Here is a 15,249-nt window from a genome sequence, read left to right on the forward strand (position 1 = left end):
ACGGATCAGTTGTCCTGGTCTCTTTGCAGAGAAACAGCCCCAAAGCATGATGTTGCCACCCCCGTGCTTCACAGTAGGTATGGTGTTCTTTGGATGCAACTCAGCATTCTCTCTCCTCCAAACTCGACGAGTTGTGTTTCTACCAAACAGTTCTATTTTGGTTTCATCTGACCATATGACATTCTCCCAATCCTTTTCTGGATCATCCAAATGCTCTCTAGCAAACCTCAGACGGGCCTGGACATGTACTGGCTTAAGCAGGGGGACATGTCTGGCACTGCAGGATCTGAGTCCATGGCAGCGTAGTGTGTTACTGATGGTAGCCTTTGTTACGTTGGTCCCAGCTCTCTGCAGGTCATTCACTAGGTCCCCCCGTGTGGTCCTGGGATTTTTGCTCACCGTTCTTGGGATCATTTCGACCCCACGGGGTGAGATCTTGCATGGAGGCCCAGATCAAGGGAGATTATCAGTGGTCTTTTATGTGTTCCATTTTCTAATTACTGCTCCCACAGTTGATTTGTTCACACCAAGCTGCTTGCCTATTGCAGATTCAGTCTTCCCAGCCTAGTGCAGGACTACAATTTTGTTTCTGGTGTCCTTTGACAGCTCTTTGGTCTTCACCATAGTGGAGTTTGGAGTGTGACTGTTTGAGGTTGTGGACAGGTGTCTTTTATACTGATAACAAGTTCAAACAGGTGCCATTGATACAGGTAATGAGTGCAGGACAGAGGAGCCTCCTAAAGAAGAAGGTACAGGTCTGTGAGAGCCAGAAATCTTGCTTGTTTGTAGGTGACCAAATACTTATTTTCCACCATGATTTGCAAATAAATTCTTTCCAAATCAGCCAATGTGATTGTCTGGATTTGTTTTCTCATTTTGTCTCTCATAGTTGAGGTCTACCTATGATGCCAATGACAGGCCTCTCTCATCTTTTTAAGTGGGAGAACTTGCACAATTGGTGGCTGACTAAATACTTTTTTGCCCCACTGTAGATAGATAGGTAGAGTGTTAGTGTGATAGAGTGATATGGTACACTATAGATGATAGAGAGAGATACATAGGTAGATGGATAGATTGATGGATGGATAGATGGATGAGAGAGATGAGAGAGAGAGTGATGGGTGGATGGATGAGAGAGATGATAGGTAGATAGATAGAGTGATAGAGTGATATAGAGATACAGTATAGATGGTAGAGAGAGATACATGGATGGATGGATGGATGGATGGATGGATGGATGGATGGATGGATGGATGGATAGATAGATAGATAGAAAGATGATAGATAGATAGATGATGGATAGATAGATGATGGATAAATAAATAGATGATGAGAGAGATGATACATAGATAGATAGCGTGATAGAGTGATATAGAGATACAGTATAGATGGTAGAGAGAGAGACATAGTTGGATGGATGGATGGATAGATAGATAGATAGATGATGGATAGATAGATGATGGATAAATAAATAGATGATGAGAGAGATGATAGATAGAGTGATAGTGATATCGAGATACAGTATAGATGAGAGAGAGATATATATAGAATAACTGTATTGTCACTTTGCATGGACACTAATTGGCATACATTAACATGACATTTGGTGGCCTCCAGCTCTCAAAGGGTCACCACCTCCAATACACACTACATGAACATGACAACATAAACAAATACAAAATTGTGCCTAGGCCCATGTATACTATATGAGGCAGAGAAACAACACAGCCTACTTCGGATGTATATGTGTACGTAGGGAGGGAGAGAAAACCAGGCAAAATTTGGAATGCAACTTCCAAGAGCTTTTGCGGTCTCTCTCTCCACTGCTCTCTTTCTTCTTCTGTTTCTCCCAGGCCGCCTCTACCTTTCCCAGAATCCCCGCTTGCTCCGCATGCTGGAAGGACGGTTGAAAGCGGAAGATAAGTTCTCCCTTACCCGGGAGAACGTCCTGGGAGCTCTGCAGAAGCTCAGCCTCAGGTGAGGAATGGAGGGGTTGGGGGGTTGTGATGCTGCCTCACTTCTTTTTTCCAAAAAGTAAATTTCTCTCTCTCTCTTCCTTCTTTCCTTTCTGTCTTTCTTTCTTTCTTTCTTTCTTTCTTTCTTTCTTTCTTTCTTTCTTTCTTTCTTTCTGTCTGTCTGTCTGTCTGTCTCTCTGTCTCTCTGTCTGTCTATCTGTCTCTCTGTCTATCTGTCTGTCTTTCCTTACTTCCTTCTTTCTTTTATTTGTCCTCCCTCCCTCCTTTCTTCCTTCCTTCCTTTCTTTCTGACTTTCCTTCTTCCTTCCTTTCTGTCTGTCTGTGTCTGTATTTCCTTTTTTCTTTTCTTTGTCCTTTTCTTTCTTTCTTTCTGTCTCTTTTTCCTTCCTTCCTCCCTTCTTTCTTTCTTTCTATTTTTTCTGTCTGTCTTTCCTTCCTTGCTTCCTTTGTTTCATCTTTCATTCATTCATCTTTCTTTTCGTCTTTTCTTCCTTTTGCAACAAAAGTATTTTACAAAGGAGTGAATATGAGCTATGGCTAAACTAACTGATACAATTAAAAAAAAAAAGAATCCAATCTCATTTCTGCTTCAAAATCTACTTCTAGATTTTGTGTTTGAGAGAGAAAGAAATGAAACTGGGACTTTGGTGCGATTCGATTAGATCAATTGGTTGCTATAGCAATGGCTAGTGTACATTAAGTATGTAAAAGTAAACGATTGAGGTTGTCAGGTTACTATCTTTATTCTACTGTTCTGAACAGTGTTGGGAGATAAGGCTTTTTTAAAAAAATATTTTCCTCTAACCCACACTTCTGCCTTCCCCTTTTCTCCTTTCCCCGCTGTCTTTATTTCCACGTGTATTTTATACTTTGCTAACTTTAAGGAAAATAATAATGAAAAAAAGAAATGACTCAAAAAAGGATATTCCAGATCAGGGGTCCCCAACTTTTTGAATCTCAGGGACCACTAAATTCATAATTTTAAATCCCGTGGACCACTAATAGGATCCGCCTAATGAGCGACTGGGGTGGGCGTGGCAAGGTGGTCATGTGACTGGGTGGGCGGAACCAATCCGATGTCATTCCCGTCGAGTGGCGCCTCGCCAGCCTCTACTCATCACTCCTCGCCTGCCCGCCCGGGCTCCTTAGTGCCCCAACAGGAAGCAGTTGCTGGAGCTGAGCAGCCCCCAGGAGAAAGAGTTGGCAAAACAGCCCAGTTCAAACGGGATCTGACCGAGGAGGAGGCTCAGCAGAAGCACCTCACTGAGGACTAGGAGCATAGGCTTTCCAAGTAGAGGGAAGACCTGCGGAAGTGCAAGGCCAGGTTCCAGCGCCTGGAGGCTCAGTGGGCTGAGATGGTCAGCCAGTTCCAGGCCATGATGCAGTCCCGCTCCAGCTCTTCGCCACCAGTGGCTCTTCCCTCCAGCCTTCGCCCAAAGCCCCCCACCAGGAGGCTGAAGCAGACCCCAAGTTGGAATTTCTGCCCTCCTCCGACCCCCACAAAAAGACCCCGAAGGGGGAGACTCTCTACAGCCACACAAGTGTTCATTGCACGTATCCGTCCCAGTTTGAGGACCCCTGATTGAGTGCAATATAAAAAATGCAAATATTTTTTTCTGTGGGCCATCAAAATTTTCTCACGGCCCACCAGTTGGTGAGCGCTGCTCCAGATTATGGCCAGTTATATCTCTCTCTTCCCTGTGGGAGTTCCAAAGGCCCTAAATAAATTAACACTTTCCCTAATTGCATGAACTTCCTAAAATCAGATCCTTTATTTGCCGGTAAAGTACAACTTCTTCTCTTGAGTAGGTGAAAAGCAATCGCTCTCAGAGAGTGGGGAAAACATTGGAGTTTGAATTTGCTCCCTCCCCTACTTAGAAACTAAAGCCTGAGAATATATCAGTCCTGGTGAGATTTTTAAAAAATGCTCAATCCCACTGCTGGCTGGAAAAATGTACTGGTGTAGTTCTTTGCCCTAAACTGGTTTCTGCTGAGTTTGGCAGCATGGCTTCAGTAGCACCGATTGTCAGGCCTGGAAGCCGTCTTTGGCCATGTGCCTTCTGCCACATTCAATGCTGTGGGAAAATGGGAGGGTGGATTATATGGAGTATGGGAGATAAAGGTAAAAGTTCCCCTCGCACATCTGTGCTAGTCGTTCCCGACTCTAGTGGGCGGTGCTCCTCTCCGTTTCAAAGCCAGTGCTGTCCAAAGACGTCTCCTTTGTCGTGTGGCTGACATGACTAAACGCTGAAGGTGCCCGGAACGCTGTTTCCTTCCCACCAAAGGTGGTTCCTATTTTTCTTCTTTCTTTCTTTCTTTCTTTCTTTCTTTCTTTCTTTCGTCTCTCTGTCTATCTGTCTGTCTTTCCTTACTTCCTTCTTTCTTTTATTTGTCCTCCCTCCCTCCTTTCTTCCTTCCTTTCTTTCTGACTTTCCTTCTTCCTTTCTGTCTGTCTGTGTCTGTATTTCCTTTTTTCTTTTCTTTGTCCTTTTCTTTCTTTCTTTCTGTCTCTTTTTCTTTCCTTCCTCCCTTCTTTCTTTCTATTTTTTTCTGTCTGTCTTTCCTTCCTTGCTTCCTTTATTTCATCTCTCTTTCTTTCATCTTTCTTTTCTTCTTTTCTTCCTTTTGCAACAAAAGTATTTTACAAAGGAGTGAATATGAGCTATGGCTAAACTAACTGATACAATTAAAAAAAAAAGAATGCCTCCAATCTCATTTCTGCTTCAAAACTGCTTCTAGATTTTTGCATTTTTTAACATGCTTTTGGACTGCTAGGTTGGGAGAAGCTGGGACAAGGAACGGGGGAGCCCACTCCGTTACGCTGCACTTGGGATTCGAACCGTCGAACTGCCGACCTTTCTGATCGACTAGCTCAGCGTCTGAGCCACGGAGCCACCCTTGTATGGGAGATATATAGTCATAATAACATTCCTTTCTCAGAGAGTCAAGGACATCTTGCTCTGCATTTGGAGGGGCGAGACTGGGAAGCATCTCCAGTTGGGAGGGTGCATTGATTGGGCCATGGGGTGGACATGAGGGTGCTGGGGAAGGGCTTGGGCTTTTACTTGAGTGGGGAAAACCTGGGAGCTTTCAGATTCGGCTTTTGCCAGATGTGCCAACGTGACATCTCTGATTAAACGGAGCTTTGAGGAAACTCAAACCTCGGGGTCTTCTTTCATTGGGGGTCTTACTTGGGACCCTGACACCCATCTGCAGACCTTGTTCCTTGTCTGAAATGGTATAGGACCGTGATGGCGAGCCTATGGCACGCATGCCACAAGTGGCATGCGGAGCCATTTGTCAGGGCACGCGAGGCGCTGCCCTGTCAGCTGGCCAGCTGAGTTCACCTTTTTAAAAGCCATTTTTTGCCCTCCCCAGGCTCCAGAGGCTTTATAGGAGCCTGGGGAGGGCGAAAAGAGCCCCCCCCCGCCCCCCCGGAGGCTTCAGGGACCGTCCAGAGGCTTCCCTGATGCCTTCGGAATGCTTAAAACGACCCTCCGAGCAACCCGGAACTCACTTCCGGTTTGCTCGGAGGATGGTTTTAAGCGCTCCGAAGGCTTCAGGGAAGCCTCCGGACAGTCCCTGAAGCCTCCAGAGGGCCTCTTTTCGCCCTCCCCAGGCTCCTATAAAGCCCCTGGAGCCTGGGGAGGGCAAAAAAACCATGTAAAAATGGGGGGGTTGTGCGCGCATGCGCACTGGGGGGGGTTGCACGTTGCATTATGGGTGCGGCACACCCGCACTCGACCCCCCTGCGCTCCCCCCACTTGTGGCACGCGAGCCAAAAAAGGTTCGCCATCACTGGTATAGGATCTCCTGATTGAGCAAGGGGCTGGACTAGAGGACCTCCAAGGTCCCCTCCAGCTCTGTTCTGATTCGGATTCTGATCTTCCCCGATTGTGGAGTTCCAACAGAAGAGGATATGGCAGCTCAGGGTTGAACTGTGGGGTCCTTGGTGCTGCAGCTTGGCTGTTTTCTTGCAGACATTTCATTTACCCAGGTAGGTAACATCATCAGTGCTACAAGGGAGTGGGGATTGATTGTGGGGTGTGGTGGTGGTGGAGGACATTGAGGTCCTTGGTGCTGTTTGAGTTTGGTTGGGGTTTGTAGCAGAGGTTTCATCACCCAACTAAGCAGCATCATCAATGCTAAAAGAAAGCGGGGCTATATTGTATATAAACAAAGAGCCAATCCCCCCTCCCTTTTAGCATTGATTATGTTGCCTCGTTGGGTAATGAAACATCTGCAAGAAAACCAGAGAGCATTAACAACCCCACAGTCCTTCTCCTCCTCCTCCTCCTACTCACAAGCACCACTTCCTTCTAGCACTGATGATGTTACCAAGTTGGGTCATGAAATGTCTGCAAGAAAACCACCCAGTTCAGGGAGCACCAAGAACCCCACAATCCTACTGCCCCTCCCCATGCAATACAATACAATAGTAGAGTTGGAAGGGACCTTGGAGGTCTTCTAGTCCAACCCCCTGCCTAGGCAGGAAACCCTATGCCGTTTCAGACAGATGGCTATCCAACATCTTCTTAAAGACTTCCAGTGTTGGGGCATTCATAACTTCTGGAGGGAAGCTGTTCCACTGATTAATTGTTCTAACTGTCAGGAAATTTCTCCTTAGTTCTAAGTTGCTTCTCTCCTTGATTAGTTTCCACCCATTGCTTCTTGTTCTGCCCTCAGATGCTTTGGAGAATAGCTTGACTCCCTCTTCTTTGGGGCAACCCCTGAGATATTGGAAGACTGCTATCGTGTCTCCCCTAGTCCTTCTTTCTCTTAAGCTAGACATACCCAGTTCCTGCAACCGTTCTTCATATATTTTACCCTCCAGTCCCCTAATCCTCTTTCTTGCTCTTCTCTGCACTCTTTCTAGAGGCCCAACATCTTTTCTACATTGTGGTGACCAAAACTGAATGGAGGATTCCAAGTGTGGCCTCACCAAGGCATTATAAAGTGGTATTAACACTTCATGTGATCTTGATTCTATTCCTCCCCTTCCTCTACTGCATACACCCCAATCCTTTCCAGCACTGATGACGTTACCTAGTTGGGTCAGGAAATGTCTGCAGTGAAACAACCAAGCTCCGAGGGCACCAATGGCTTCACATTTGCGCAGTCATTGGCTAAAGATTCCAAAGGCTGGAAGCCCCATGGCTTAATTTTGCCAGACTGCCCTCAGACGCTGCCTTCTTTCCTCCACTTGTACTGGTAGTCCTCGAATTATGACCGAAATGTCTGTTGCTAAGCGAAACATTTGTTAAAGTGCCTTTTGCCCCATTTTACGACCTTCCTCGCCACCGTTGTCTAAGTAAATCACTTCCGTCGACAAGTTAGTCACCCCGTTTTTATGTGAATCTGGCTTCCCTGATTGATTTTGCTGGTCAGAAGGTCACAAAACGGGACGACGTGACCCCGGGGACGCTGCCACCGTCATAAATATGAACCCGTCGCCAAGCATACGAATTTTGATCCCGCGATCATAAGGGAGGCTGCAAAGGCCGTCACTTGGGAAAACGGTCCCAAGTCTCGTTTTTTTCCAGTGTCGTCGTAACTTTCAACGGATGCTAAATGAACCAGGCTCCCTGTAAATGAAACTCATTCAGCCACACTCAGTGCGCATCAGAGACCCTGATAAGTGTGCCCGGGAACTGCCGGTTGGTGGCAAACTGGTACAAGAGGCCGTGCGTGGGAGCAAAAAGTTAAAACAGGTGAAATAGCTATCTAAGAACAGAACAGGTGAGCTAAGCAATATCAGCTGAGCTTAATAGTAATAGGTTCTGGGCCATAAATATCTCACCTTTTTCTCACTTTTTATGGCTTTCATTGCTCACGGGAAGAAAAGGAAGGACGGTTGCGTAATTATGATCAAATATTCCTGCCTTGCCCGGTGAAACATTAACCGGGCCACTATCAGATCCTCTGCCTCTGAGCTCAGCACAAAAACGCTATCGCTCTTTTCAAGGATTCTGGTTTCCTTCATGCGCAAAGAACCGTCGTTCTGGGCCATTTGTCTGAATCATGTGGCCTAAAGTCAGGGGTCCCCAATGCCCTGGGTCTGTGGCCCACTCCCGGGCCACGGGTTGTTCAAAACCGGGCCACAGAAGAAATGGGAAAGCAGGCAATGAGCAGAGGGCACTTGCCTTCGCGCGCAAAGCTCCATTCGCATGAATGGAGCTCCTAGTGATGTGATGGAGAAACTATGGTCTAAAAACAGCCAAGAACAGCCAACTGGCATGTGTGCGCCAGCCAGCTGGTCTTTGGGTTTCCGGTGCCCAGTGGAACAGAAATTGCCTCCAGAAGTCGTGAATGCTCCCAACACTGGAAGTTTTTAAGAAGAGATTGGACAACCATTTGTCTGAAGTGGTGTAGGGTTTCCTGCCTAGGCAGGGGGTTGGACTAGAAGACCTCCAAGGTCCCTTCCAACTCTGCTATTGCAGGAGCTGGGTATGTCTAAAGAAGGACCAGGGGCGACACGACTGCAGTGTTCCAATATTTGACGGGCGGTCATAAAGAAGGGGGGGGTTCAAAACAATAGAAGACAGTGAATCACTGAAGTTGCTAAGTGAGTCACACGGTTGTTAAGTGGATCTGGCTTCCCCAATGTCTTTGCTTATCAGAAGGCTGCAAAACAGGACCACATGACCCCAAGGACACTGCTACCATCATAAATACGAGTCAGTGGCCGAGCATCTGGATTTGGATAACGTGAGCATGGGCTATATTGGTCATAAGGGTGGAATTTCAGTTTTGTAACTTTGAACAGTCACTAAATGAACTGCTGCAAGTTGAGGATTACCTGTGTACAGAGCCGAGGTGCCACAGTGGTTAGAGTGCAGCACTTCAGGCTACTTCAGCTGACTGCTAGCGACAATTTGGCCGTTCGAATCTCACCAGGCTCAAGGTTGACTCAGCCTTCCATCCTTCTGATGTCAGTAAAATGAGGACCCAGATTGTTGTGGGGGGCAAGAGGCTGACTCTGTAAACCGCTTAGAGAGGGCAGTGAAAGCACTAGGAAGCGGTATATAAGTCTAAGGGCTATTGCTATTAGAGCACTGCACACCAAGACAACTAGACACAAGGACAGTTTTCTCCCTGAACGCCGTCACTCTGCTAAACAACTAATTCTCTCACCACTGTCAAACTATCCACTAAGGCTACATTACTATTACTCTTAGTCTTCTCATTGTTCCTATCACTCTTCTCCTCCCACTTATGACTGCCAGACTGTAACTTTGTGGCTTGTAGCCTTACAATTCATGTTGATTGTTTCCTGATTGCTTATTTGTACCCTCTGGCTATCATTAAGTGTTGTACCTTACGATTCGTGATGAATGTATCTTGTTTGAGAGCATCTGCACCAAAGACAAATTCTTTGTGTGTCCAATCACACTTGGCCAATAAATTCTATTCCTATTCCTAGTCTATTCTTCATTCCAATATTTATTCTGTTCTATTCTATTCTACCTGTTCCTGTTCCTTTTCTATTCTTCATTCCAACCTTTATTCTATTCTATTCTATTCCTGTTCCTTTTCTATTCTTCATTCCAATATTTATTCTATTCTATTCCTGTTCCTTTTCTATTCTTCATTCCAATATTTATTCTATTCTATTCTATTCCTGTTCTTTTTCTATCCTTCATTCCAATATTCATTCTATTCTATTCCTGTTCCTGTTCCTTTTCTATTCTAATATTTATTCTATTCCATTCTATTCCTGTTCCTTTTCTATTCTTCATTCCAATATTTATTCTATTCTATTCTGTTCTATTGCTATATTATCTATTATAACGTTATACATTGGAACAGAGTTAGAATATTACAATATATTTGTCTTTTTCTGAATTCCCAGGCGGGCTTTGCAGTCGACGATGATTAAGGATGGGCTCATACCATGGTTGGTGGAGGCCCTAAAGGATACGGATTCCATGTCTGATTACACCCTGGCCTACTCGGTTGCTTTGCTCATGAACCTCTGCCTTCGGAGTTCAGGTATTCTCCGCAACTGGGGTGCGGGGTGCGATTGAAACAGGCCTTGGAGAAAGGATGAAGCATCAACTCTACCAGTGATGACTAACCTTTTTTGGCTCGGGTGCCAAAAGCACACATGCCCACACCCATAATTCAATCCCCCCCGCACATCCCCCCGTGCATACAGGCACGACCTTCCCCCCCACCTCCCCCCCTGCCCTCCTGAAGCCTGGGGAGGGTGAAAACGGCCTCCCCCCATGGAAGCCGGAACTTCCGGTAGGCCTGGTAGGCCCTTTTTCCTCCCTCCCCAGGCTCCGGAGGCTTTCCTGAAGCCTGGGAGCGTGAAAATGGCTTCCCCCGGCCCTCCGGAAGCCCTTCAAAGGCAGAAAATGAGCTGGCTGGCACGTGCATATGCGCTGCAGCTGACCTAGGGCAATAGCTTGTGTGCCCTCAGAGATGGCTCCGTGTGCCACCTATGGCACGCGTGCCATAGGTTCACCATCACGGAACTATACCTACGGAGATTCTCAGTCATCCAGGCCACTTTTTTTTCTTTTTGCTTTTTCTTTGAAGACGTTTCGCTTCTCAACTAAGAAGCTTCTTCAGCTCTGACTGGATGGTGGGGAATGGAAGGATTGATACTCCTTGCAGACAACTGGTCATTTGCATCCTTTTTAGAGGGTCGTTGAGACCACTTGGAGTTTTTATCTCTGTCCTCAGGGTCACCTGAGTAGTGCAAATGGGTGTGGAGCCTTCTTGGAACGGCTGAAAGGACCATGTTGTAGACTAGAGATAGATGAGGTCGGTGAGGCTCCACCCCCATTTGCACCACTCTGTTGACCCTACGAACACAGATAAATCTTCAAGTGGCCTCAACGATCCTCTAAAAGGATGCAAATGTCGGCAAGGAATATATATACTTCCATTCCCCAGAAGACATTTTGCTTCTCATCCAAGAAGCTTCCTCGGTTCTGACTGAATGGTGGAGGACGGAAGGATTGATCCTCCTTGCAGACAGCTGGTCGTTTGCATCCTTTTAGAGAGTCACTCAGGCCACTTGGAGGTTTCTCTGTGTCCTCAGGGTCACCTGAGTGGGGACAAATGGGTGTGGAGCCTTCTGGAACCTGCAGAAAGGACCGTATTGTAGACTGGAAAAGGTGATGTCAGTGAGGCTCCACACTCATCTGCACCACTCAGGTGACCCTGAGGACACAGACAAACCTCCAAGTGGCCTCAAGGACTCTCTAAAAGGATGCAAATGACCATAAAGAGTTACATTTGTGCAACGGAAGTTTTGGGGGGAAATAAATGAGATTAGCGGGGTTTTCTAACTACCTGTCAGTGTTACAGGTAATCCTTGACTTACAGCAGTTCATTTAGTGACCTCTCAAGAGTGAACAACTGCACTGAAAAAAGTGACTTACGACCATTTTTTCACACACCAATGGATGTGGAGCCTTCTTGGACAACACAGACTCGTCCCCAGCAGCCTGAAACTGCCTTCAACAGTGAAGGGACACAGGGCAGGAAAAAAATCCTGCTGCCATGAATGCTCCATAACCATTTGCACTACTTACCGTATTTTTCGGAGTATAAGATGTTTTGAAGAGGCAAAAATTTTTAAAAAACATTTTTCGCAAAAACGGGCCCGTTCGTTGTTTTTTTAAAAAAGGCATGAATAGCCCTTAGGAGGCTTGTAGAGTGCTCCTGGGCGGGGGTGGGGAGGGACAAAAACGAGCAAAAACGGCCCCTTTTTCGTGAAAGCGGGCCTTTTTTTGTCAAACAAATTGCATGCATAGCCTTATGGAGGCTTATAGAGTGCTCCTAGGGACTGGGGGACAACAATTAAGCAAATAACTTGCTCGTTTCTGCCCTCCTCAGCCCCCAGGTGCTCACTGAAAGCCTCCTAAAGGCAATGCACGGCCATTTTGGTGAAGGGGGCAGGGCTTCAGGTGACCCAAAATCTGGGTGCGTCTTATACATTGAATGCAGCATTTTTTTGCCTCCCGAAACCCTGCACCCTTCACCAAAATGGCCGTGTGGAGCCCATAGAAGGCTTTCAGAGAGCTCCTGGGGGTGGGGAGGGCAGAAATGAATGAAAAATGGGCTGTATTTTGCTCAATTTTGCCCCCCCCAGCCCCCAGGAGTACTCAATAAGCCTCCTAAAGGTTATGCATGCCATTTTTTTTACAAAAAAATGGGCCCGTTTTTGTGAAAAGTGGGCCATTTTTTGCTCGTTTTGGGGGGGGGGCATCCCCCAGGAGCACTCTGCAAGCCCCCTAAAGGCTATTTATGCCTTTTTTGGAAAAAAACTGGCCCATTTTCGCGACAAACGGGCCGTTTTTGGGAGGTTTGCAGAGTGCAAAACCCTTTTTTTTTAATTTGCCTCTTCAAAACCTTGGTGCATCTTATACTCTGAAATATATGGTATTTATTAGGAGCAACATGTCAGCACTACCCAAGTGAAGCCAGCTCTGACACCACGTAATTTACGGCCCAACTATGCCCCTGTTTCCCCCCTCCTCTCATGGTGTATCATAAATCACATTCTCCAACGGTGCACTTTCGTGGGCTGTAGAAATCACGCCCCTCCAGCTGTTGCAGGCATCCTGGGATACAGCCTTGAGAAAGGTATGCATGGAATGTGCTTCTGATTGTGGCTGCCGTGCTGCTCCGTCAGTACCTCCCCCCTCCGCCTATGGCAACTCAAGAGCAGGCCAGGGATGCTTTGCGCGTTGACAATGTATTTAATGGCTATTCTACTCACCCTGAGGTCTTGTGGATGAGTGTCTGTTTGGGGATAACACCTGGCACCTCTGTCTCCTTTTGAACCCTCCGCAGGGAAGAAGATGTGTGTGAAAATTGCAAACGAGATTCTCAAAGTTCTCTCGGATCTCCTTGGCCACGAGAACCACGAGGTACTGCCACAGTGATCATTTTCGAGGGTTGGTAAAAAGGACCGGTTTTTGGAAAACCAAACTGAGCAGGTCTCGCTTATTCCAAATGCCTTGATCTTGGATGTCTTGATTCTGGCAGAGAATCTTCTGAGGGTCACTTGAAATTCCTAAATCTCATTATATCATCTGGATTCTGTGAAGATGATGATGATGTTGTTGCTCTTCTTCTCCTTCTCCTCCACTTCCTCCTCCTTCTGCTTCTGCTTTTACTCCTCCTCTAATACTTCTTCTTCTTCTTTTCTTCTTCTTCTTCTTCTTCTTCTTCTTCTTCTTCTTCTTCTTCTTCTTCTTCTTCTTCTTCTTCTTCTTCTTCTTCTCCTTCTTCTCCTTCTCCTTCTCCTTCTTCTCCTTCTTTTCTTCTCCTCCTCCTTCTTCTGCTTCTACTCCTCCTATAATACTCCTCCTCCTCCTCCCCCTTCTGCTGCTACTCCTCCTCTAATAATAATACTTCTTCTTCTCCTCCTCCTCCTCCTTCTGCTTCTCCTCCTCCTCTAATAATACTTCTTCTTTTCTTCTCCTCCTCCTCCTTCTTCTGCTTCTACTACTACTTTAATTCTTCTTCTTCACTGCTTCAGCTTCTCCTCCTCCTCCTCCTCCTCCTCTGCTTCAGCTTCTCTTGCTCCTCCATCATCAGTTATTCTGTAAAAATTTGAGTCCCCAGACCTGGGTGGGGGGATAGACGAGGGGCAGATCCCCTTTGAACGGTGGGTAATTTTACCTCTTTTGTTGCAGATTCATCCCTATGTAAATGGAGCCCTTTACAGTATCCTTGCTATTCCGTCCATAAGAGACGAAGCTCGAGCAATGGTAAGCGGCCAGTTTGACTCCCTCTTCTTTGGGGCAGCCCCTGAGATATTGGAAGACTGTTATCATGTCTCCCCTAGTCCTTCTTTTCATTCAGCTAGACATGCCCAGTTCCTGCAATCGTTCTTCATATGTTTTAGCCTCCGGTCCCCTAATCCTCTTTGTTGCTCTTCTCTGCACTCTTTCTAGAGTCTCCACATCTTTTTTACATCGTGGCGACCAGAACTGCCGTATTCCAAGTGTGGCCTTACTAAGGCCTTATAAACTGGTATTAACACTTCACCTGATCTTGATTTTTGCCAGTGTTAGTGGGAGTGGGCTTAGTAGTTTCTTGATTACACCATTGTAAATTAATGAAGGGGAGAAGCAACCTGGAATTCTGGAGAAACTTGCTAACAGTGAGGACAATTAGCCAGCGGAACAGCTTGCTTCAGACGTTGTGAGTGCTTCATCCCTGGAGGTTTTTAAGAAGAAACTAGACAGTCACTTGTCTGAATTGGTACAGGGTCTCCTGCTTGAGCAGAGGGCTGGATGAGAAGACCTCCAAGGCCCTTCCAGCTCTATTCTGATTCTGACTTGCTTGTCTGAGTTGATATTTCATCAATTGCAGTATTGTTTGCTTCTTGATTGTTGGTCTGGTGTTAATCTTGGTGTTAAACTCTGATTATCTGGATGTTGATTCCTGGTAAAGAGTCCTGTTTTGGGTCTTTTTGTTTCCTTTTCGGATTTTTCATTGTTTCTTTTCAATGGCGTGTAGACCTCGTTGCTCCCTATGTGCCTGTTGATGGCTGATATTTCTATACTCCAGGCTTCCGGGACTTGTCTGGCGTTTTTTGGACTTGGCTTGGTCTACGATGCTCACAGTTTCCCAGTTGAAACTATGGTTGAGTTTGTCCATGTGTTGTGAGAGGAAGGAGTTTTCATCCTGTTTTCTGACAGCTAATTGGCATTCATTGTGTTCTTTAATCCATTTATCCTACATGGTGCCTGTTATAGTGCTTAGATTGCATATAATAGATGACTCCTGGTGTTTTTTTTCTCCTGGGGCTGCAGGATCTTTAAGTTTACTTAACAATGTTTTTTTTAAATAGTATTTATTGAATTTTCCAACATTTAAAAGACAAAACACAAAACACAAATTACACATAACAGCATTTCCATATCGATATCAATATCTTTCATAACAATCCTATTTGCAAAACTTTTATCTCCATTTCACTATCCTAAATTATATCTTATTTAGGTTATAATAGCATCAAGTCAATATCATCTATTTCCTATACCTTTTGCATTCTGTATTTTATACTTTAACATTTTATACCCTACGTTTACTCTCAAGCCACGAATACCATCTATCCCAGATTTGATAATACTTGGTTTCTTCCCTCTCCTTCCTTTCCATAGACAGTCTATCCATTTCTGCACATTCATAAATTTTTCTTCTTATGATCAGGTCTGGAGGAGTTTCCAATTCTGTGCTAACACGATTCTACTGGTAGTTAGAATATGTAATGTTATGTATTGTAATTTTCCCCCCCATT

The 15,249-nt window shown here is 45.7% G+C and overlaps 1 protein-coding gene across 2 annotated transcripts in view; it reads left to right on the plus strand.

Annotated features, from left to right (window-relative positions):
• The window catches only part of ARMC9 (armadillo repeat containing 9), a 121,322-nt gene that overhangs the window by 51,385 nt on the left and 54,688 nt on the right, over positions 1-15,249 (plus strand). For both annotated transcript variants that reach the window (XM_081956039.1, XM_081956040.1), the window contains 4 exons: positions 1,854-1,977; positions 9,829-9,968; positions 12,789-12,865; positions 13,637-13,711. In XM_081956039.1, coding sequence (XP_081812165.1) covers positions 1,854-1,977; positions 9,829-9,968; positions 12,789-12,865; positions 13,637-13,711 — 416 coding nt within the window. The remainder of the gene's footprint in view (positions 1-1,853; positions 1,978-9,828; positions 9,969-12,788; positions 12,866-13,636; positions 13,712-15,249) is intronic.

Source organism: Natrix helvetica (assembly GCF_964273705.1).
Source record: "Natrix helvetica genome assembly, chromosome: 5".
Classification (NCBI taxonomy): domain Eukaryota; kingdom Metazoa; phylum Chordata; class Lepidosauria; order Squamata; family Natricidae; genus Natrix; species Natrix helvetica.